The 23,587-nt window shown below is 43.1% G+C and overlaps 1 protein-coding gene across 41 annotated transcripts in view; it reads left to right on the top strand.

The window, feature by feature from the left end:
- DLG1 (discs large MAGUK scaffold protein 1) overlaps nucleotides 1-23,587 on the top strand; it is a 441,560-nt gene that overhangs the window by 242,870 nt on the left and 175,103 nt on the right. For 21 of the 41 annotated variants that reach the window (XM_073358918.2, XM_073358931.2, XM_073358927.2 and 18 more), the window contains 3 exons: nucleotides 1,739-1,908; nucleotides 2,688-2,824; nucleotides 8,154-8,298. In XM_073358918.2, the coding sequence (XP_073215019.1) occupies nucleotides 1,739-1,908; nucleotides 2,688-2,824; nucleotides 8,154-8,298 (452 nt within the window). Of the gene's footprint in view, nucleotides 1-1,738; nucleotides 1,909-2,684; nucleotides 2,825-8,153; nucleotides 8,299-23,587 lie in introns of all 41 variants that reach the window. The other 20 variants (XM_073358919.2, XM_073358923.2, XM_073358922.2 and 17 more) reach the window with 1 other exon arrangement.

Below are 23,587 nucleotides of genomic sequence, written 5' to 3'. Positions count from 1 at the left end.
ATAGGGACCATCACTCAAAGAAGAGGAAGAGCTTACTTACCTGTAACAGGAGATTCTTTGAGATGTGTGATCCCTATCTATATTCCACTAACTGCCTTACATCTCCTCTGCTTCGGACTACACTCTAAGGTAGCAAGAGGGAGACTGGAGAGATGTCGACCCACACTGCCTATTATACTTTTGGCTGGGATCATGAGGGGATGCAGATGCGGGTTAGTGGACACTGGTAAGAAACACTTCCAGACTCAGGTGCATGGCATGCATGCATACCCATGTGTGGAATACAGATCAGGACCACACAAATTAGAGGATTGGGCTAAAAGAAATCTGATGAGGTTCAACAAGGACAAGTGCAGAGTCCTTCACCTTGGAAGGAAGAATCTCATGCACCGCTATAGATTAGGGACCGAGCGGCTAGGCAGCAGTTCTGCAGAAAAGGACCTAGAGGTTATAGTGGATGCGAAGCTGGATATGAGTCAACAGTGTGCCCTTATTGCCAAGAAGGCTAATGGCATTTTGGGCTGTATAAGAAGGATCATTGCCAGCAGATCAAGGGATGTGGTCATTTTCCTCTATTCGGCATTGGTGCGGCCTCATCTGGAGTACTGTGTCCAGTTTTGGGCCCCACACTACAAGAAGGATGTGGAAAAATTGGAAAGAGTCCAGCGGAGGGCAACAAAAATGATTAGGGGGCTGAAGCACATGACTTATGAGGAGAGGCTGAGGGAACTGGGATGATTTAGTCTGCAGAAGAGAAGAATGAGGGGGGATTTGATAGCTGCTTTCAACTACCTGAAAGGGGGTTCCAAAGAGGATGGATCTAGACTGTTCTCAGTGGTAGCAGATGACAGAATGAGGAGTAATGGTCTCAAGTTGCAGTCGGGGATGTTTAGGTTGGATATTAGGAAAAAAAATTTCACTAGGAGGGTGGTGAAGCACTGGAATGGGTTACCTAGGGAGGTGGTGGAATCTCCTTCCTTAGAGGTTTTTAAGGTCAGGCTTAACAAAGCCCGGGCTGGGATGATTTAGTTGGGGATTGGTCCTGCTTTGAGCAGGGGGTTGGACTAGATGACCTCCTGAGGTCCCTTCCAACCCTGATATTCTATGATTCTGTGATCTCGAAGAACCTCCAGTTACAGGTAAGTAACCTCCTCTTTATCAGAAAACATTTTGATCTTTAGTTGTAAACAAAATAGTCTTTTAAAATCATTTGTTATTTCCTTCTGACTTATTTATGTTGCATTTTCAGTAATGTTTTTATTTTAAAGAATAACATTTAATCCATATATTTTCAAAAAATAGTGTAATGAATTGTATTAATTGACAGTGTCAGCTGGTTAAAATGCTGTTGGACACCTAATATATTCAGTACACTATAATTAAGGCAAAGATTTTGTCATGGTTATTTTTATTAAAAGTCACGGGCAGGTCACGGGCAATAAAAATTCACAGAAGCCGTGACCTGTCTGTGACTTTTGCTGCTGCGGCTCCATGGTTCCCCCCACCACCATTGTGGAGAAAACGGGACACCCCCAGCCGCTTGCCCAAGGCATGCTCCCCCTTCCCGCCCCCTCCCCCACAGCTGTTGCCCGTCGCTGTAACCTTGAAGGGGGCTCCCTCCCGCTGCTGACACGGAGGTCTCTGCAAGTCACGGATTCTGTGACTTCCATGACCTCCGTGATATTAACGTAGCCTTAACTATCATACCTCAACTAAATGAAAGCATTGGTGTCTTCAGGGTTAACGATTGCATATTACGAGTAAATGAAGTGGATGTTCGTGATGTGACACACAGCAAAGCAGTTGAAGCATTAAAGGAGGCAGGATCCATTGTGCGGTTGTATGTCAAAAGAAGAAAACCAGTCACAGAAAAAATAATGGAGATAAAACTTGTGAAAGGGCCGAAAGGTATGTGGCAAGTATAAAGCTGCTGTTATACAAAATAAGATAAAGTTGCCAGTAGGTTGCAGGTCATTATTCCTCGGTGAGTACACAAAAATTTTATTAGTTCACATTACTAATGGAACATTTGAGGATTGGCAGCATCAGAATAATGCAAATGAAGACAGATAAATTTTAAATGCAGTAGTAAAGCTATCAATAGTTCTGGCAAAGACCTGCCCTCATCCATGTGGCATGCAGAATATTTTTCTTTTAAAAGCAAGGAATTTGTGCAGAGTTAAATCACTTCCTTGATAATATAGTCATTTTTAAGAGGAATACATTGGTCATAGCACTGGAATAAACTTTTCATATGAAATCTCTGGATATTTCTTCAAAGGTGGAAAAAACTACTTGAAGAAACCATTCTGCTTCTTTCCATACTTACAGATGATACAAACTATTCTTTGAAGTGGTAGACTTGGGTAATCATTACAATTACTGTAATTGAGCTGTGTGGTTGCAATTGAGTGATTCACCTACCTTTCTCTATAAATGTTCGTTGCTTCTCCATCAAAAATTAAATCTCTTTTTTGGGAGGAATTCTGATCATTTTACTGTGTTTAAAAAACATTAGTTACTGCTCTAACAGCTGTACTATACCTGCTCAATAACCTGTGTCATATTAAATTATAATTATTTCTGTAGCACCATATTTGCATGGGGCACAATTATATTGTGAATGACATCAAATTGATATTAAAAGTTTAAAAGGTCTCTGGAAAAATGACTTTATTTTCAAGCAGGACTCGGGTTCAGCATAGCTGGTGGTGTTGGAAATCAACATATTCCTGGTGACAACAGTATCTATGTAACCAAAATTATTGAAGGAGGTGCAGCACATAAAGATGGCAAACTTCAGATTGGAGACAAACTTCTAGCTGTAAGTAAAGGCTGTACTTTCCCTTCTGCACATACTACTTATTGGTACATACAAAACAATGCCGTAATTCAGCTAAGTATTAAGGGAGCTGTCCATAGGCCTGGCAAGACATATGCGTCATACATACTGTTTCTAGTACAAATTGAGTCTTACCAAGAAATGTAAATATTAAAATAAATTCTCCATCTTCAGTCCCTCTTAACTCAGAAAATCTCTGAGATCTCAAACTGGGTTAAATGTTCTATTTAAAAATCCAGAACTGTGTCCTATAGCAATGAACATGCTTCATTTCCAGAGTTTCCATTAAGTCTCTAGAGGCACAGGGCAATTCTAACGTTTAAAATAGCCTTTGGTAACACTACCATCTACTGCACTAAAAATCCCTGAAGGGTAAGGAACCCACTTACTTATTTTCTGCATACCAGTAACTAGGGATGACTGGCCTGGAATTAGATGCATCTTCTTATATTAGTTTACAAAATCCACTGTCATTCATCACTGGTTTATTTAGTGTTGTTGGTTTTTTTCCACTCAAAGCAAACACTTCAAAGCTGACTTCAGTGTGTAAGAAAGAAAAATAATTTTCAACTGCCCCAGATGTCACCAGTAATCCTACTGTGTTCAGAGCATGCTCTAGTGATCTCAGCATGAGACTAGGAGACAGGTTCTAATTCCAGCTCTCATGGCCAGACCTATTCACACTGAACAGCATCTTACTCTGCAAAAGCAAAGAAGCTATTCATAGAATAAAGTAGGTCTGTCAACTAATTGCAGTTAACTGAAGCAATTAACACAAAACAAAATAAACTCAATTTAAAAAGTTAATGGTGATTAATTACAGTTTTAATCACACTGTTAAACAATAATAGAATACCAATTTAAATTTATTATAAATATTTTTGAAGGTTTTTCTACATTTTCAAATATATTGATTTCAGTTACAACACAGAATACAAAGTGTACAATGTTCATTTTATATTATTGCTAGGGTTGTCAACCGATTAAGAAAATTTAATCACGACTAATGGCATGATTAAAAAAATTAAACTCCCTACCACAGGGGTTTAAGCAGGAGTTCACTGTCATCCTGGAGAAGGGCAAGACTGTTGCCAGAACCTCTCTCCAGACAGCCCTAGGCGTGGCTGATTTGACAGTGAGAACAATGGCGACGGCAGTCATTATGAGGCAATGTTCGTGGCTGCAGTCGATGAGCCTTTCCAACAAGGTGCAGCAGTTGGTCCAGGACCTCCCTTTCGAGGTCAATGCGTTGTTCTATGAATAGATGGATGACAAGCTGCACGGCCTGAGAGATTCACTATGAGAGATTCACGGCCTGAGAGATTCACTATGCTTCCTTGGCTTATACACACACCCAACCTCCAGGAAGAATTTCCGCCCACAACCACCTCCCAGGTTCTCAGGGCCTTCCAAACATGAGCCTTATAGGAGGAAGGGCAATGGCTATAAATGCCAACAACCCCACTGTACACCTCAGCCTCACAGTCGGGCTCGGGTAGATACCCCAATGGAGCTAGGCAGGCCTTTTGAAGGTACACCTGAGGACGGTGTTACAGACTCGACCCAGGATCCATCCCCCCCTTTGGTTTTGGGCCATTTGTTTCGCTTCATACTGCATGGTCCTGCATAACTTCAGACCATTGGGTGCTCAGTATGGTGTCAGCTGGTCCCACCCTCCAGTTTCTGTCTCTCCCTCTCCATCCCTCTTCAGGGATCCTTCTCACAAGCAACTTCTCATCTAGGAGGTGGGAGTTCTCCTATGGGTGGGAGCCATAGAGGAAGTTCCTCAATACTTGACGGGGAAGGGGTTTTGCTCCTGATATTTCCTAATCCTGAAGGCCAAAGAGGGCCTCAGGCCCATTCTAGACCTGTTTCACCTCAACACATACCTCAAGAAGTTGAAGTTCCACATGGTCTCCCTGGCTTCCATCATTCCCTCCCTGGATCCAGAAGAAGGTATGCCGCCCTCGATTTAAAAGATACATATTTCCATCTTCCGTGGACACAAGAGATTCCTCTGTTTCGTGATGGGCCAACATCTTTACCAGTTCACCTCTCTTCCCTTCAGACTGTCAGCAGCCCCAAAACTTTTCACAAAGTGTATGGCAGTGGTTGCAGGTTATCTGAGGCATTGAGGTATCCAGATCTACCCATACCTCGATGATTGGTTAATTAAAGGCCACTCGCAGACTCAGGTTCAGAGCAGCATTGACCTAGTGTAGGCCACCTGTCAAGAGCTGGGCCTGCTAATAAATGAGCAAAAATCAACACTAGTACTGGTTCAGGGAATAGAATTTATAGGAGCGGTGTTAGACTATGCAGGCCAGAGCATACCTGCCAGAAGCCCAGTTCAGAACGATGTCAGAATTAATATCATGTGTCACGACCCACCCACTCATATCTGCAGGGCCGTGACATGGTCATCCATTCATACCTTCGCATCCCACTATGCCAGGAGTTCTCAACCTTTTTGTTTCTGAGGTCCCCTCAATGTGCTATAAAAACTCCACGGGCCTCCTGTGCCACAATAACTGGTTTTCTGTATATAAAAGCTAGGCTCGGTGTTAGGTGGTAGCAAGCTGGGCAGTTGCCTGGGGTCCCATGCCACAGGGGCCCCCGTGAAGCTCAGGTTTCAGCTCCAGGTGACGGGTCTCAGGACCCTGGGCTTCAGCCCCATGCAGTGGAGCTTCAGCTTTCTATCCTGAGCCCCAGCAAGTCTAAGCTGGCTCTACTTGGCAGCCCCCCTGAAACCTGTTCATGCCCCCCCCCTTCCTCCCAGGGGCCCCTGAACCCCTGGGAGTCACCTAGCATGGAATTGACATGAGCAAGCACTTGAAGAAGAAAAAACGGTTACCTACCTTTCGTAACTGTTTTTTGAGATGTGTTTCTCATGTCCATTCCATGACAGACCCTCCTACTCCTCTATCAGAGGTACCAGCAAGAAGGAACTGAGAGGGTGTGGGGCCAGCAGTGACCCTTGTACCAGTGCATATGTGCAGGGCTCCAGGGGGCACTAGGGCTGGCCCTACGGATACCACTAAGGAGAAAAAAAATCTCTGTGACATGCCCATGGCATTTCACACCCTAGCATGGAATGGACACAAGAAACATATTTCAAAGAGTAACAGTTATGAATGGTAGGTAACTGCTTTTTCTAGTGATAATGCATGAACCTGAAAGAACTCCGTATGATCTTCAGATGCCAGAGTGCAAAATTGTGGCACTTAGAAAAAGTCTTTTGCTTTTGAATTGAGATAATTTGATCTGGTAGGTTTCAGAGTAGCAGCCGTGTTAGTCTGTATTCGCAAAAAGGAAAGGAGTACTTGTGGCAACTTAGAGACTGACCCATTTATTTGAGCATAAGCTTTCGTGAGCTACAGCTCACTTCATCGGATGCATTCAGTGGAAAATACAGTGAGGAGATTTATATACACACAGAACATGAAAAAATGGGTTTTTATCATGCACACGGTAAGGAGAGTGATAATCAAGGTGGGCCATTTCCAGCAGTTAACAAGAACGTCTGAGGAACAGTGAGGGGGAGGTGAAGGAGGGGGGAGAGGAATAGACAAGGGAAAATAGTTTTACTTTGTGTAATGACTCAACCACTCCCAGTATCTGTTCAGGCCTAAGTTAATTGTATCCAATTTGCAAATTGGATACCCTAAAACTATTTTCCCTTGTTTATTTCCCCCCACACACACTTTCCCTTGTTTATTCCCCCCTTATACCCCCCACTGTTCCTCAGACGTTCTTGTTAACCGCTGGAAATGGCCCACCTTGATTATCACTACAAAGGGTTTTCTCTCTCCCCCCCGACCCCCGCTCTCCTGCTGGTAATAGCTCATCTTAAGTGATCATTCTTCTTTCAGTGTGCATGATAAACACCCATTTTTTCATGTTCTGTGTGTATATAAATCTCCTCACTGTATTTTCCACTGAATGCATCTGATGAAGTGAGCTGTAGCTCACAAAAGCTTATGCTCAAATAAATTGGTTAGTCTCTAAGGTGCCACAAGTACTCCTTTTCTTTTTGATCTGGTAGTCCCTAAAAGAAAAACCTAGATCTCCATGGTACCATTTTATAGAATCTCTTTTCAGATTGAAGTTGTGCTTTAAAGATCGTCCGCTTTTGCTGGTGTTCTTAAAACATACATCCAAATATACTTAAATATTTTGGCTTTGGTTCATGCAGAAGCTTTCAAGCCATATGCAGTTCACTATTTGCTGTGTACTAATTCACAGTTTACTAATTGACATAAAACATACCTTTAGACAAAGAGGCATTTCCGTTTCAAGTACTTTATGTGCTGGTAACTGAGGGGACAATCATGAGCCTAGATTGGACTCTTTCTATTTAAAATACAGTGAAATCAGATTACTGTGTTGATTGCCAAAAAACAGGAATAAATGAATACTTTGTATACGAGGTTAGAAACAGCTGGCTGTTTGATTTTAGTTTTAGGCTCTTCAACAGTACAACCAGTTTTGGATATGAATAGTGTGTCTTCAGTTGACCTTCCAGTGCTGACTGCCGCTTTAATCCTTAATTCCTTCAGGAATTTGGTGACTCAGATAACTATAATACATTAACTCATGGAAAATGGAAAATTACTATACATAAAAATTCTGTATTCATAAGGAACAAATTAGATACCAACATAATAAAAGCAAATTCTGATATATTATTTCTATTATTATCATCCCCATAGCGTATAAGACCTCTTGTCATAGAACAGGACCCCATTGTGCTTGGTGCTGTGCAAATACACAACAAAGACAGTCTCCATTCCAAAGAGCTTACAATCTAAGTAGAAGACAAGATGGATACAATCAGATGGGGGAATACAAGGAAACAGTGAGACAATATTGGTCAGCATGACAGGCAGTGGTATCAACACAACAGTGGCCTGACAAAAACTTTGTCAGGTTTTTTTGTAGGCTTCACTGCAAAGGAGAGTTTTTAAGGAGGGATTTGAAGGAGGCTAATTAAGTAGATTCATGGATGTTTATGGGAAGCTCTTCTTAGTAACATTCATTCATCCAGTATCTGAAAACCACGTATGCCATCCTTTGCTATGCTATGTCCAACATAGATTATGTTACTCTTTGTTCAGGAACTTGCCATCTCTATTTGTAAACAAAGCATCATACATCAACTATGGTGCTGTAAGACCTAATAGATCTGTGGACCAAAAGTAAGGATTACTGATCCTGGAATGCTCCAAAAAGTTTGAGAAACTTTCTGTGAAACTTTATGAAAGCTTACAGTTTTATGTTAAGGATGAGTTCATTTATTCTTTATCTTTAGGTGAACAGTGTTTGCTTAGAAGAAGTTACACATGAAGAAGCAGTGACTGCCTTAAAAAACACATCTGATTTTGTTTATCTGAAAGTTGCAAAACCCACCAGCATGTTCATGAATGATAGTTATGTCCCTCCAGACATCACAAACTGTAAGTTTAGCTTGTCTTTACTACTTAGCTCTTAATAGACATATCTGTCTTTAAAATTTTAGTTAACACAAAATATTTAACATATTTTAAACATTTATTTCAAGTTTTAAAATTAAGAATTTTATTGATTGGTATGAAAATGTTATCAGAAGAATTATAACAATTAAGCAGAAAGGCATTATGGGCTAGCATGTTGAGCATGAGTCTACAGTCAGGAACTCCTGAGTAATAATTCTTGGTCTGCCATTGGCTTGTTGTGCCTAGGGCAGGTGACTTAATATTTCTGTCTCAATATCAGATTTGTATGATGGGAATACTGCCTCCCTCTGATGGATATTGTGAGGGTTATTTGATATTCATAAAGCAGTGTGTGCGTGGTGTGGTGTTTGAAATGAGTAAAGGGATAGAATATTGTTTTGGGTAGAATTTAAAGACATTTTAACTTTTCATTTTGCTTGTTTTTCTTGCATCCAAATTTCACCTCAGATTTCACAGAGGTCTGAACTTTGCATATATTTCCTCTGTGTCTCTTTAATGGGCAAACTAATATACAAAGATGTAAATAAGCAATGTGGGTTTTTTTTTTCAAATTCATTAATAAATATCTGAAATTGAAAGTCTCCAATTTTTTCAGAAGTTCGTCTCAGTTCTAACATGATTATTATAAATCCCAGACAAAAAATGAAGCAAAACACGTTAAGCTGGAGTTAAGGTAGAGGAGAAACGTCTCAGTAACTGAAGAGTAAAACATCTTACAGATTTGTTTTGACTATCACACAAAAAAAGATTCCAAAACCAGAAACTAGATTTTTCTTTTCAATTTATCTTAACTCTGAACATGTGAGCATTCTCTCTGCTTTTCCCCAGTAAGGACACAACATCACTGCAGACACAATTATCTTTTGGGAAGAGCATGAGCTAGAGAATAAACCTTATGTGACAGATGCCTGGTCATATCGCTTAATGCTCCACTGGAAAATTCTCAAAATTTACAGTGGTGAGGGTGGTATATGAACCTATGCAGAGTAGAAGTATGGAAATGTACAGTTAAGGTTCTTGTGACACTATAGGAACATAAGAATGGCCCGACTGAGTCAGACCAAAGGTCCATCTAGCCCAGTATCCTGTCTTCCGACAGTGGCCAGTGCCAGATGCCCCAAAGGGAATGAACAGAACAGGTAATCATCAAGTGATCCATCCTCTGTCGCTCATTCCCAGCTTCTGGCAAACAGAGGCTAGGGACAGCATTCCTGCCCATCCTGGTTAATAGCCATTGATGGACCTATCCTCCATGAATTTATGTAGTTCTTTTTTGGACCCTGTTACGGTCTTGACCTTCACAATATCCTCTGGCAAAGACTTCACAGGTTGACTGTGCGTTGAGTGAAGAAATACTTCCTTTTATTTGTTTTAAACCTGCTGCCTATTAATTTCATTTGGTGACCCCTAGTTCTTGTGTTATGAGAAGTAGTAAGCAACACTTCTTATTTACTTTCTCTATACCAATCAGGATTTTAAAGACCTCCGTCATATCTCTCCTTAGCATCTCTTTTCCAAGGTGAAAAGTTCCAGTCTTATTAATCTCTCCTCATACAGAAGCCGTTCCATACCCCTAATGATTTTTGTTGCCCTTTTCTGAACCTTTTCCAATTCCAGTATATCTTTTTTGAAATGGGGCAACAATATCTGCACACAGTATTCAAGATGTGGGAATACCATGGATTTATACAGAGGCAACATGATATTTTCTGTCCTATTATCTATCCCTTTCTTAATGATTTCCAACATTCTGTTTGCTTTTTTGACTGCTGCTGCACATTGAGTGGATGTTTTCAGAGTACTATACACAATGACTCCAAGATTTCTTTCTTGAATGGTAACAGCTAATTTAGACCCCATCATTTTATATGTATAGTAGAGATTATGCTTTCCAATGTGCATTACTTTGCATTTATCAACATTAAATTTCATCTGCCATTCTGTTGCCGTCACCCAGTTTTGAAAGATCCTTTTGTAGTTCTTCGCAGTCTGCCTGGGTCTTAACTATCTTTATATCATCTGAAATTTTGCCACCTCACTGTTTACCCCTTTTCCAGATCATTTATGAATATGTTGAATAAGACTGGTCGCAGAACAGATCCCTGGGGGACACCACTATTTACCTCTCTCCATTCTGAAAACTGACCATTTATACCTACTCTTTGTTTCCTGTCTTTTAACCAGTTACCAGTCCATGAGAGCACCTTCCCTCTTATCCCATAGCAGCTTACCTTGTGTAAGAACCTTAGGTGAGGGATCTTGTCAAAGGCTTTCTGAAAATCTAAGTACGGTATAGCCACTGGATCCCCTTGGTCCACATGTTATCCAGTTCTGCAAACTTAAAAATGTTTAATTTGAGTATATGCTGTGTAATCTGCTGCCTAGTCATTGTTAGCATAGAAGGTATTTCATTATCACAGTTAGATAGGAATACATCATCCCACCTCCTTTCTAAATACGGAACAGCAATATTTACTGAAAATTTCTGCCTTTTCTGTACCATGACTGGCAATTTTACCATCTCTATCTAGCATGTAACTTGTATCATTGCTAGGATTTATTTATTTATTTGCAAAAAGAAAAGGAATACTTGTGGCACCTTAGATACTAACCAATTTATTTGAGCATAAGCTTTCGTGAGCTACAGCTCACTTCATCGGATGCATACCAGTGCCTTGGAGGTTCACTCCAGCAGCAGCCAGTAGCACCAGACAAAACACCTGCTACTGCCTCTTCTTCAGTGCTGCTTCCCTATATAGTTGGTCTGCAGAAGCCTAACTGAATGCCATGATTTATCGGGTGGGGGGTCCGAGTTCCGAGGGGGGTGGAGGGGGGCTGTTATTATTTTAAATAACCGAGGCTGCAGCTCCCGCAGAAAATTCCCTGGCCGGCTTCCCCACTGCGGCCCGGCGGGCCCTGTGCTCGGCCACTGCTGCTTCTGCTTCTTCTACGCCCCGCTGGCCTCTCTCCCCCATCAGGGGCGGGCTGGGCCGAGTGGACACGTCAGGAGCTGCCGGGGCCGCTCCCCGGAGCTGCCAGTGGCCATTTTAATCCGCCTCCGCTTCCCGAGTGCCCGGCTCCCAGCGTTGCCGCCTCCCTCCTGGATCCCTCCCTCTGCCTCTCTCCTCCCCCCTACCCCCCCCACCTCAGAACTCGGACCCCCCACCCGATAAGTCATGGCATTCAGTTAGGCTTCTGCAGACCAACTATGCAGGGAAGCAGCACTGAAGAAGGAGACAGTAGCAGGTGTTTTGTCTGGTGCTACTGGCTGCTGCTGGAGTGAACCTCCAGGCCCTGGTATGCATCCAGTGAAGTGAGCTGTAGCTCAAGAAAGCTTATGCCCAAATAAATTGGTTAGTCTCTAAGGTGCCACGAGTCCTCCTTTTCTTTTTGCGAATACAGACTAACACGGCTGTTACTCTGAAATCATTTTTTTATTTATTGCTCTTGATATATTTTAAAAATTCCTTCTTATTGTCCTCAGCCCTGCTGGCCATGGATTTTTCCTTGATACATTTGACTTTATCAGTTGTCTTAATTTTATAATTCCATATTTGTAATTATTGCCATTTCCATCTGTTATTTTTTATTTGTTTTATTGCATCTTTCACTTCCTTTCTTATCCAGGGTGATTTTAACTAACGTTTTGTGATTTTGGCGTTTTGGGTTATTTTGTTTTAATAGTAAGGATTAATACTAATTAAAATAAGCCACAACAGTAATAAAAGAGGTTTTTCTGACAGCATCTAAACCTTCATACTTCAGGCCATAACATGCCCTTTAAATTTTTGGGGGCTAAGAAGAAACTCCCCTTTTGGGTGCATTATTCTGCAACTGTCTGCTTCAAGGTGTCTTGCACTTTCCTCTGAAGGATCAGGTGTGGCAAGTACTGTGTTACTCACAGGGCACCACACCTTTACCAAGTTGGTAGGGGTTCAAAGTACTGCTGTCATGACTAACTGTAATTCTTCTTTGAGTTCTTGTCTCTATGGGTACTGCACTTCAGGTTATGCATGCCCATGAGAGCAGAGAATTCTTCCTAGCAGTGTCTGCTTGGTCCGTGCACGAACCCTGCTCTCCTCATACTCTTCTGGCTCTTATCTGTCGATAGTTAGAAATAGTTTTCAGCTAGTTAATGGTTAAAGTTATTTTTGTAGGGGTGCCCGTAGGATCCTCTTTTCTCTGGGGGTGTTGTTCCCCTCTTTTGCCACTCACTTTTTCCAGTGTGGAGAGTATACTAAAGACATCCCTCCCCCCAGCTTCAAGAACGGTGTCATCTGTCTGTGCCCCTTCCCAGTAAATGACAACTACAACTCCTGTTTGTAGTGCCTGGAAGAAATCCATATTCCATCCAGGTGCAATATTTGTAGGTTCTTTTCACAGAGGATGAAGAAATTGTGGGAGATGCACCTCAAGATCTTCCTTATGGACATGCCTTTGAGGGAAGACCTGAACTCTGACTGGATAGACCCCCAACTGTATATTGGCCTGAGAATGGCAAGAAGGGCCCCTTTGAGCATGGCTTCAACCAGATCCAGGGCCCCTGACCTCCCACGGGCTCAGAGAAGACGGGAACACAGACACTCCCAAGTCCTCAAAAAAAGGCAGAGGTCCCTGGGGTTGAGTGAGAACCCTGTATTCCAGCTTGGTACCATCTGATTCTGCTGAAGATCAAGGTTCTGGGACATTGACCAAGGGCAAGAGTTCAATGCCAGCTGGTACCAAAAACAGCACTAGAGCACCTCCTGCAGCCTTGTCGAGCTTGGCAGCGTCATCACCTGTATTTGCAGTACCAGGCAGCTTGGCTGTAGGGAAAGGACCAGCTGCCACCCTTCCCCCACTGGATGATCTGCTAATCTTTCTGGAACTGGAGACACTATTGCTGTGTGGAGATTGCGCTCGGTACCATCCCTGTGTGATACCTAGCTCCCTTTTCCCTCTTCCAGCCAGAAAAAAGCGAGGTCTCCATTGGTACTATCCACAAGTAGAGGCAGGTCATTGCTTCCTCCAGTCCAAGGGCTCCCCCTTTGGACTCACTCTTCCAAATCTGCTGAGGACTACTGGGGGCAGGAAGGTCTGTCCACAAACTATTTTCCAAGAGGGCCTTCACATGAGTTTAGCCCAGACATCTCAGGTCTCTAGGATATCAAAGTATTCAGCCCAGGGAGTACCCACTCTATATGTACTGGAGCCCTTCCCACTTGGGGTCTGAGTCTCCAATATGGCAGTATTGGGGCCTTGGGGACCTGCATCCCCACACAGCCACAGTGAGTGGATTGGGAGCCCTGGAAGGAAAAGGCTCTCTTGGGAAAGGAGGAATTCCCTCAGCCTTCCTGGACCAGTGGCAACCCTTTTAAAGGGAGGACCAGCCAGAAGTAGAGGATAGCCTGGCTCTCGTGACCATGACCTCATCTTCCCCAGATGATACAATGATCCTGACCCCCCATCTTAGCCTGATGACCAGAGGGCCTTTCAGGACTTGTTGAGTAGGGTGGCAGAGTGTCTCCATATTCCCCTGAAAGAGGTCCAAGAGGCTCTGCATATAATACTGGAAATCCTGCACAGTTGGATCCTGAGCAACGTCACATTGCCAATTAACAAGGCCATCCTCAAGCTGGCCAGGATGATCTGGCAGACACCAGCTACTATAGGCCTGACATCCAGGTGGTCAGAAGAGAGATATTTGGTCCCTGTGAAGAGTGCTTTTCTCACACCCATCTCCCAGTTTGCTGGTCGTAATGGTAGCAGGCAGCACCAGGCAAGATGTATGCCCATGAAAAGAGGCTGAGAGAGTGGACCTCTTTGGGAGGAAGCACTACTGATTGGCCACCATCCAGTTCTGGATTTCAAACTGCCAGTCACTAATGGCCAAGTACGATTTCATAATTTACAACGGTCTCACTGTGTTTGAGAAGGTGTCTCAGTAGAGAGTAATTTCAGGCCCGGATCAACAAAGTGACCTGGTAGCCAGATCCATCCTACAGGCCATCCTGGATGCAGTAGGTACTGCAGTGAGGTCTATGGCAAAGTTCGTGGTGAAGAAGGGATCTCCTCATGTCTCTCCTCATCCAGAACTGGCTAGCTGATAGGTCTCAAAATGTAATTTTAAACAGGGAATCATCATTGAATGGATCTGTTTCCCGTGGGTTCCTGCTGGGATTGGTTCTTAGCCAGAAACTATTTAGCATCTTTATCAGTGACTTGGAAGAAAACAAAATAATCACAGATAAAGTTTGCGGATGACACCTAAATTGGCGGAGTGGTAAATAATGAAGAAGACAGGTCACTGATACAGAGCAATCTAGCTCACTCGATAAACTGGTACAAGCTAATCTGTATTTTAACATGGATATATGTAAATCCTTACCGGATGGGGGACTGTATCATTGGAAGCAGCGACTCTGGAAAAAATGTGGGGGTTGTGGATAATCAGCTGAACTTGAGCTCCCAGTGTGATAATGAGGCGAAAGAGCTAACGCGATCCTTGATGCATAAACAGGAATCTCAAGTGGGAGAAGAGAGGTTATTTGGCACTGGTGCAGCTATTGCTAGAATACTGTGTACGGTTCTGATACCCACAGTTCAAGAAGAATGTTGATAAACAAGGGGAGTGGGTTCAGAGAAGAGCCACAAGAATGATTAAAGGATTAGAAAACATACCTTATAGCGATAGACTCAAGATGTTCAGTCTACTTAGCTTAACAAAGAGAAGGTTAAGGGGTGACTTGATTACAGTCGATAAATAACTACATCGGGAACAAATATTTAATAATGGGCTCTCCAATCTAGCAGAAAAAGGTATAACTCAATCCAGTGGCTGGAAATTGAAGGTAGACAATTTTAGACTAGAAATAAGGCAGACATTTTTAACAGTGAGAGGAACTAATCATTGAAACATTTTTACCAAGGGTTGTGGTGGATTCTCCATCATTGACAATCTTTAAATCAAGATCGGATATTTTTCAAAAAGGTCTGTTCTAGGAATTATTTTGGGGCAGTTCTCTGGCCTGTGAAATTCAGGAGGTCAGACGACATGATCACAATGGTCCCTTCTGGTCTTCCATTTAAGTGTGATAAGTTGTTTAGCACAAAGACAGACAAGTCTCTCCATTCTGTGAAGGACTCCCAGGCCATGTTACACTCTCTGGGTGTCTACAGGCCTGCAACAAGAAGGAAGTTTGACAGGTTGCAATATAGAAAAGGCCCACCCTCTGGTATTCTGTCATCAATGGTAGGATCAGCTGCTGCGTAAGCTTCAAAAGACACAGAGGAGTGTTGTCCCAGGGCAGTCTTCCTTTGGATCCTTGCCAACACAGGCTACCAAATCAACGTTTTGAAAAGGTTGCCAAGAGCTTTGCACCAACCATTCCAACAAGTTTGGACTCCTCGTCTGTTCCTTCTCTTCCCCACCCCTTTTTGGCACCCTTCTCATGAGAGGGTTCACTACAAGATGAGTCTGTCTTGCAACAAAGAGCAATAGAGTGAGTTCCCCCCACGGGGAGGGAGGGTTCCACTCAAAATATTTCCTCATCCCTGAAAAGAAGGGAGGATGGAGATCTGTCTTGGACCTTAGGAAGGTGAACACGTTTCTCCATCTCCTGAAGTTCAGGATGGTTACCCTGTCTTTGATTATTCCCTTGCTAGACTCAGAAGCTTGGTTCACAGCTCTTGATCTGAGGGAAGCATATTTCCATATACACATCTGCCCAGTGCACTCAAGATTCCTGAGATTTAGTGGTGGCTGAAAGCACTACCAGTACAGGGTGTTCCCCTGTACTTGTAGTTTTGTCACTCAGGGCAGTAGTGTCTCTTTAAATTTATGACTGGATTTTCATGGGTCTGTCCTACCAGGAAGCATGGCAGGTAACTGCCACACTCCTGGACATGTTGAGAGGCTGAGTCTCACAATTATCCTGGGTAAATTCACCCTGGAACCAGCACAAAGTACAGAATTTATTGGGGGGCAGCTCGATGCAGTCTCAGCCCAGGCATACTTATCGGATGACCATTTTCAGACAATTTTTGAGCTATACAGCAAATCTTGTGTCCCAGGACATCAGTAAAATGTGGGGGCATGTGGCTGCAAGCATGTATGTGACCCTATTTGCAAGGCTCCACCTTCCTTGTCTGCAGGCATGGTTAAGGACAGACACAGCCGTGACATGCTGATCTCAATCCTTCATAGATGTTAAGGCTTGAAGGGACCATTGTGATCATTTAGTCTGACCTCCTGTATAATACAGCCATAGAACTTCCCCAAAATAATTCCAAGAGCAGCTCTTTTAGAAAAACATCCTTGAAATGTCATAGATTCCCATGATTAGTGGAAGCTGGGAATGAGCGACAGGGGATCACTTGATGATTACCTGTTCTGTTCATTCCCTCTGGGGCAGCTGGCACTGGCCACTGTCGGAAGACAGGATACTGGGCTAGATGGACTTTTGGTCTGACCCAGTAGGGCCATTCTTATGTTCTTAAGGACAGGGAGAAGGTGGGTGGGGAGTGTCCCATTGCCAATGAGGACTGTGACCACGGATGCATCCCTGCTGTATTGGGAGCCCATTTGGAGGGGTCAGGTGGCTCAGGGCGTGTAGACTTAGCCAGAAGTGATGTTCCTCATCAGTGTGCTGGAGTTAAAGGCAGTTTAGATTGCTTGTGAGCAGTTACTTGCATGCATTTCAGGCCATTTGATCCAGGTGTTGTGGACAACATGATGGCAGTTTGGTATATCAACAAATCTGGTGAAGTTCTCACAGCATAGAAACCATCATGCTCTGTAATTGGTGCATCCTTCTATCGGTAGTTCTGACTACCATCCACCTGCCAGGAGTTCAGAACGCCCTGACCAATTCCCTCAGCAGACGCTTCTCCGTAGATCATGAGTGGGTGCTCCATAGCCTAATTCTACAAGAAGGGTCTCAGAAATGGGGTTGTGCAATTACAAACCTATTTGCTTGAGACATCAGTAGGAAGTGATGGGAATTCTGCTCTGGGGAGGTCACAGCCCAGGTTCACTCAGGGATGCTTTTCTCATGTGATGGTCAGAGGCCTTGAGGTATGCCTCTTCAGTGCCCCACCAATGCCTCTTTTGCTGAGGATCTTGAGAAAGATGAGACAGTTTGAGGCAAAGGTAATTCTTATAGCACTGGGGTAGCCTTCTCAGTTCCACTACTCCAGGCTACTTCACTTGTAGGCCTAGCCTACAGAGGATGTTCAAGCCATTCTGAGGAGTAGGCAGGAAAGGCTCCACCAGAAAATGCTATGATGGAACGTGGAAGAGTTTCATGATCTGGTGTGACCAATGGGGAATTCCTCTACTGTTGACAAGGTCATCCGATGTGCTGGATTACTTTAAAGTTCTCAGGATTGTCCCTCAGATCCTTGAGAGTGCACTTTGTTGCCATCAGTGTGTTTCATCCATCAGGGGACAGCTATACTGCTTTTTGCACCTGGTTGTGTGCCAGTTTCTGAAGGGTTTAGTTAGACTGTTTCCACCAGCAATGAAGCCTCTACTGGCTTGGGACTTGAACTAGATCTTAACTCTAGTAGGGTGCCATTCAAACTATTGATATCATGCTGCCTGCTGCATCTTTCTATGAATGTGGCATTCCTAGTCATGATCACATTGGCCAGCGGAGTAAGGGAATTTAGGAGGTGTTCTTGGCAGACCTCTCCCTCATGGTCTTCCACATGGACAAGGTGTCAATGAAATTACACCCCAGATTCATCCCTAAGGTCATGTTGGACATCTATATCAGTCAGAACACCTACTTACCTGTTTTCTATCGTAAGCCTTACCTCAATAAGGAGGACGTAAGCTCGCATGTCTTAGATGTGCATAGGGCCCTGGCCTTTTTCCTGCAGAGGGGAGTGCTGTTCTAGAAGTGCTCTGCTACAAACTGAACAAGGTCCCTCTTGGGGGCAGTGTGAGAGCATACTCAACAAGACCCCAGGCAACCTCTGTAGCAATCCCTCAGAGGTATCCCCACCACCGGCATCTGCAGGGCAGAGATGTGGACCCCAACACATAGCTTTGTAAAGCACTATGCCCTGGCTCAGGCAGATGCTGTGGATACCGGCCTGAGCAGAGCAGTCTTTCAGTGATCTGTGAGACAAGACTCCAGGCACCCATTTCCTCAAAGGGAGTTTTGCTTGTGAATCACCTGAAGTTCACTATGCATGGAGACAAGTACTCAAAGAAAGAGAGAGTGCTCACATGGAAATGACTGGAGTTCTTCAAGATGTGTTGTCCCTATGTGTAGTGCACTACCTACCCTTCTTCCCCTCTGCCTCACATCCCATTCTTGGAACTTGTGATGGAGAAGAAATGAAATGGTGGCAGTTACATTAAAACCCACCAAAATTGTTGGCACCATTTCATTTAGGTGCTAGATGTGCAAAGGGTCAGCATGCTAGTATGTAAGAATTTCTATGATAGAAGTAGAACAAAGCAAAAAATAATGTCTCAATAATACACTTTGCAAAGTTTAAAAAAAATAATAATTGTGGAACTGTATATCAGTCACACAGAATGGGCAACACACAGGTTTCAGTTTTCATCTTCTCTGTCTTTCATGTTCCTATAAAAATGAGGCATTGTTGAAAAGCACTGAATTGGATTTGTTGCTTTACCAATTACTGTTTGAGTTAACTTTAGGAATTCACTCCATTTGTCATAAAACATCCAATTGGTTCTGAGCAATTACCATTTAAAGTTGCACATTTATATTAAGTTTTGGGAAATAGTTCTTCATTAAGGGCTTCTTAAAATTTTATGTTATAAACTAGCTTCTGATTTTCCTATAAATCATCTTGCTTGGGTTTGTTTTTTTTAAATTGTCCTTATGTCTCCTTTCCAGCTAAACATGGATCTCCTCTATATTCCTAAACTAAAATAATATTTAAAATAAGAGTTACAGATAAACATAGCCTACATAAATAACTGTGAATATCTTCAATTTTCATTTTTTTAAATCAAATTATTTTTGTCGCTGAATTAGAGAATAATCTTTCCAAAATTGCAAAATTTACCCTTCCGAAAAAAATTGGCCAGCGGAGTAAGGGAATTTGTATATGTATATTTGTATATGTGATGCATTCATTTTTTGAGTAATATTTAAGAAGAACCTTAAGCAGTTTTTCACACAAAACTTATTAAATACTGCAATATTTTTCCCTCCAAATTGATGCTAAATGCAAATATAATGAACAGTAGAAAAGAAAACACTTGTCGTTAGACATTCAATTTCAGTGTTGTATTTCTGTAACTTGTAGTTTGCAGGCTTTTTTAAAAAGTTAATATCTTGACCTGTAGGATTGTTGTCTTTAATTTTTAAGAATAATAAATTACCAAGCATGTATTTTATTAATGTATCTGTGGTGTGGGTTTCATAAGAAATATTGTAAACTTAAAATATTCTCATATCAATATATATTCCGTGTGAATACATTTCTGTACCAGTCTGCAAAATTAGGTATTTTACTTGTGTTAGGGTTGGACAGAAAGGCAGTTGGCCTTTTTATTGTTGTTCAGTGCCTTATAAAATAAGTACATTTGCGTGCCAGACTAGTACATTCTTTACTGTAACATGTCCTTATTTGTGCATACAAATGTGTATATATATATAATATATATATATAGTGATTTTCATTTTCTGTCCCTGACTCATAAGCAGCTTTTAGCTGTTCCCTTATTTGTTGTAATCAACAAATGAGTTTATTGATGTGTAGCAGTAGTCAATGCTGCTGTTAGGCAAAACAGACTGCAACAGAGTATATTGATTATGCAAGCCTGTCATCCACTTTCAGCAACTGCCATTAATACCAATATAATAATATGATGAGAAACATGCTAAGAGACTAGGGAATAGAATATCTATAAGACTGGTGAGGTCTTTAAAGGGATAGTATATGCAGTGAAAGAGGAGAATGATTTTTGGAATGGGGTTGCAGTAGGAAATAATCAATACTTTCACCTAGAACAGAAGGTCAGTTAAACTTGTGGTGAACTACGTTACTGATTACAGATTTAATCTACATTGTAAATAATTTACATATATTCTACTTTCTGACATACAGTGTGAGCCAGAAATGGTCTAGTGGATTGAGCAAAGGACTGAGTGCCAGGAACTTTAAAATTCCAATCCTAGTGGTGTTTCTCATTTGCTGTGTGGGTTTGGCCTAAATGCTTAATCTCTGAGTCCGTTTCCCCAGTCTGAAAATGAGAATACTACATATTGTTCTTTAAGTGATGGTCCGTATGTGTGTTGCTCTGGCTGCACATGCTCTTGGTGCACCTGAGACCAGAAAGTTCTTGCTATCAGTCTGTTGGTTTGTGCCTTAGCCCTTCTCCTGCTTGTAGAAGGGGCAGTGTGGACTGATTTCCTCTTCAGTTCCTTTCTGCTGACCATGGTCAGAAATGGAACCTCTTCAGTCTCCACTGCATTTGCTGGCTGCTTCCGCATCAAACAGTAAATATTTTAAATAGTTTCTAGATAATACACAGCTTTAGATAGATTTTATAGTTTAGTCTCATTTTTAGTGGTTAGAGCCTTGGTGGTCTTCCTGCCCCTGCAATCCCTTGTATGGGATGACTAGCATCCCAGTATTTACAAACTGCATTTCCTGTCTGTGGGCCTTCGTAGTCATCAGGCAATACCTCAGTCAAGCCCATGAGTATAGCCTTCAGAGATTCCAAATGGATCATGCTATGACCCCACAGTCTGACCCTGGCCCATAAGACCCCCCCATACATTGTGCAGAGCCATCAAAAAGTGCTCCTCTGAGCACAGTGACGTCTGGTCTGGGGCTGATAAGAGTAGTGCTAAGGACTACTCAAAACAGGGGCATAAGGAAGCTATGAAACACTTTCACAAGACGTGAGAGAAATCCCCCTCTGGGTCTTCATCCAAGAAAAGGATCTCTTCTCCAACATCCTCCAAGTCAGGTGAGAATCCATGCTCAAGGATGGGAGTGCCAGGAGCTCACGAAGAGCACAGTACCAGTCTCCCAGCCTGAAGAGCAAGAGTTCCCCGACACCAGTTTTAGTCTCAAATGCAGGACTTTCCCCAGTTTCAGCAAGAGAGAAACAATGGATGACTCCTACACTAACACTGCTGTTGTGCCATGATATGGAGTTGTCAGTACCGATGACCATGACAAGACCAACTCTGTCAGTTCCACAAAAAGAAAGTAGTCTTTTTCCACTCCCTCGCAGCGGGGGATAGATACACCACTCCTGAGGATATTGACATAATCTTGGACTCAGAATCCCCAATCCTGTTGGAACCAATCCTGACAAGAAAAATCCCCACACCATGAGTCCAGAGGGTGCATGGAAGGGAGAGTCGTTCACTGGTATCTTCTGCCAGCCAGGGCATAACAAAGTCCCCTGCTGATGGACCTGCCCATGGAATTGGAAGCTGTCGCCTCTTCTGAAAGTTGCGTGTTAATGGGAGAACATCATCACTCCTGTAGAGACAAGGGGTCAGTCCAAATAAAGGATCCAGAGTCTCTTGAGCACCATCCTTATGTCATAGGAGAGATTATGCCCTTTGGGACCATCGGTACCCTACTCCATGGGGAACACCTCAATTTCCATATGACCCCTTGCATTGGCCTTACTGGGGCCTGTGGAACTCATGCATGCAATATTCCAAGACTGTAAATCTGATTGGAAATCCAAACAGCCCCCTCTTCACAGAGAGGATCCTGAACCAATGAGCCAATGGAGGAAGAGAAAGAAGCAGATTTGAGAGAACCACTAGCTCTCACAGAGTTATTATTGTCATCCCCAGAGGAGGTGGTCGCACTGTGCTCCCCTTCATCACCTGATGACTACAGGCAATTTCAACACCTGCTAAAGAGGCTCACAGACATACTTCACATCCCTCTGGGGGAATTGAGGGTCACTCCTCAAACTGCTAGAGATTCTTCAGTGCGTGGGGCCCAGAAAAATGACACTGACCATTAATGAGGCCATCTTAGAACAAGCAGCAGTGGTCTGGCAAACCCCAGCCACATATGCCCCACGCCAAAAAGAATGAAGAAGAAATATTTATGCCATCTAAAGGAGCAGAATTTTTATTTACACACCCTGCTCTGAATTCATTAGTAGTTCAAGCAGTCGCTGAAAGAGGCAGACACCTTCATAGAATCATAGAATATCAGGGTTGGAAGGGACCTCAGGAGGTCATCTAGTCCAACCCCCTGCTCAAAGCAGGACCAATCCCCAATTAAATCATCCCAGCCAGGGCTTTGTCAAGCCTGACCTTAAAAACTCTAAGGAATGAGATTCCACCACCTCCCTAGGTAACGCATTCCAGTGTTTCACCACCCTCCTAGTGAAAAAGTTTTTCCTAATATCCAACCTAAACCTCCCCCACTGCAACTTGAGACCATTACTCCTTGTCCTGTCCTCTTCTACCACTGAGAATAGTCTAGAACCATCCTCTCTGGAACCACCTCTCAGGTAGTTGAAAGCAGCTATCAAATCCCCCCTCATTCTTCTCTTCTGCAGACTAAACAATCCCAGTTCCCTCAGCCTCTCCTCATAACTCATGTGTTCCAGACCCCTAATCATTTTTGTTGCTCTTCGCTGGACTCTCTCCAATTTATCCACATCCTTCTTGTAGTGTGGGGCCCAAAACTGGACACAGTACTCCAGATGAGGCCTCACCAATGTCGAATAGAGGGGGACGATCACGTCCCTCGATCTGCTCGCTATACCCCTACTTATACATCCCAAAATGCCATTGGCCTTCTTGGCAACAAGGGCACACTGCTGACTCATATCCAGCTTCTCGTCCACTGTCACCCCTAGGTCCTTTTCCGCAGAACTGCTGCCTAGCCATTCGGTCCCTAGTCTGTAGCTGTGCATTGGGTTCTTCCGTCCTAAGTGCAGGACCCTGCACTTATCCTTATTGAACCTCGTCAGATTTCTTTTGGCCCAATCCTCCAATTTGTCTAGGTCCCTCTGTATCCTATCCCTGCCCTCCAGCGTATCTACCACTCCTCCCAGTTTAGTATCATCCGCAAATTTGCTGAGAGTGCAATCCACACCATCCTCCAGATCATTAATGAAGATATTGAACAAAACCGGCCCCAGGACTGACCCCTGGGGCACTCCACTTGACACCGGCTGCCAACTAGACATGGAGCCATTGATCACTACCCGTTGAGCCCGACAATCTAGCCAACTTTCTACCCACCTTATAGTGCATTCATCCAGCCCATACTTCTTTAACTTGCT

The sequence above is a fragment of the Lepidochelys kempii genome, chromosome 9 (assembly GCF_965140285.1).
Source record: "Lepidochelys kempii isolate rLepKem1 chromosome 9, rLepKem1.hap1, whole genome shotgun sequence".
Lineage (NCBI taxonomy): Eukaryota > Metazoa > Chordata > Testudines > Cheloniidae > Lepidochelys > Lepidochelys kempii.
The sequence above is the reverse complement of the archived record's forward strand: the minus strand, read 5'-3'. Positions and strand labels throughout refer to the sequence as shown.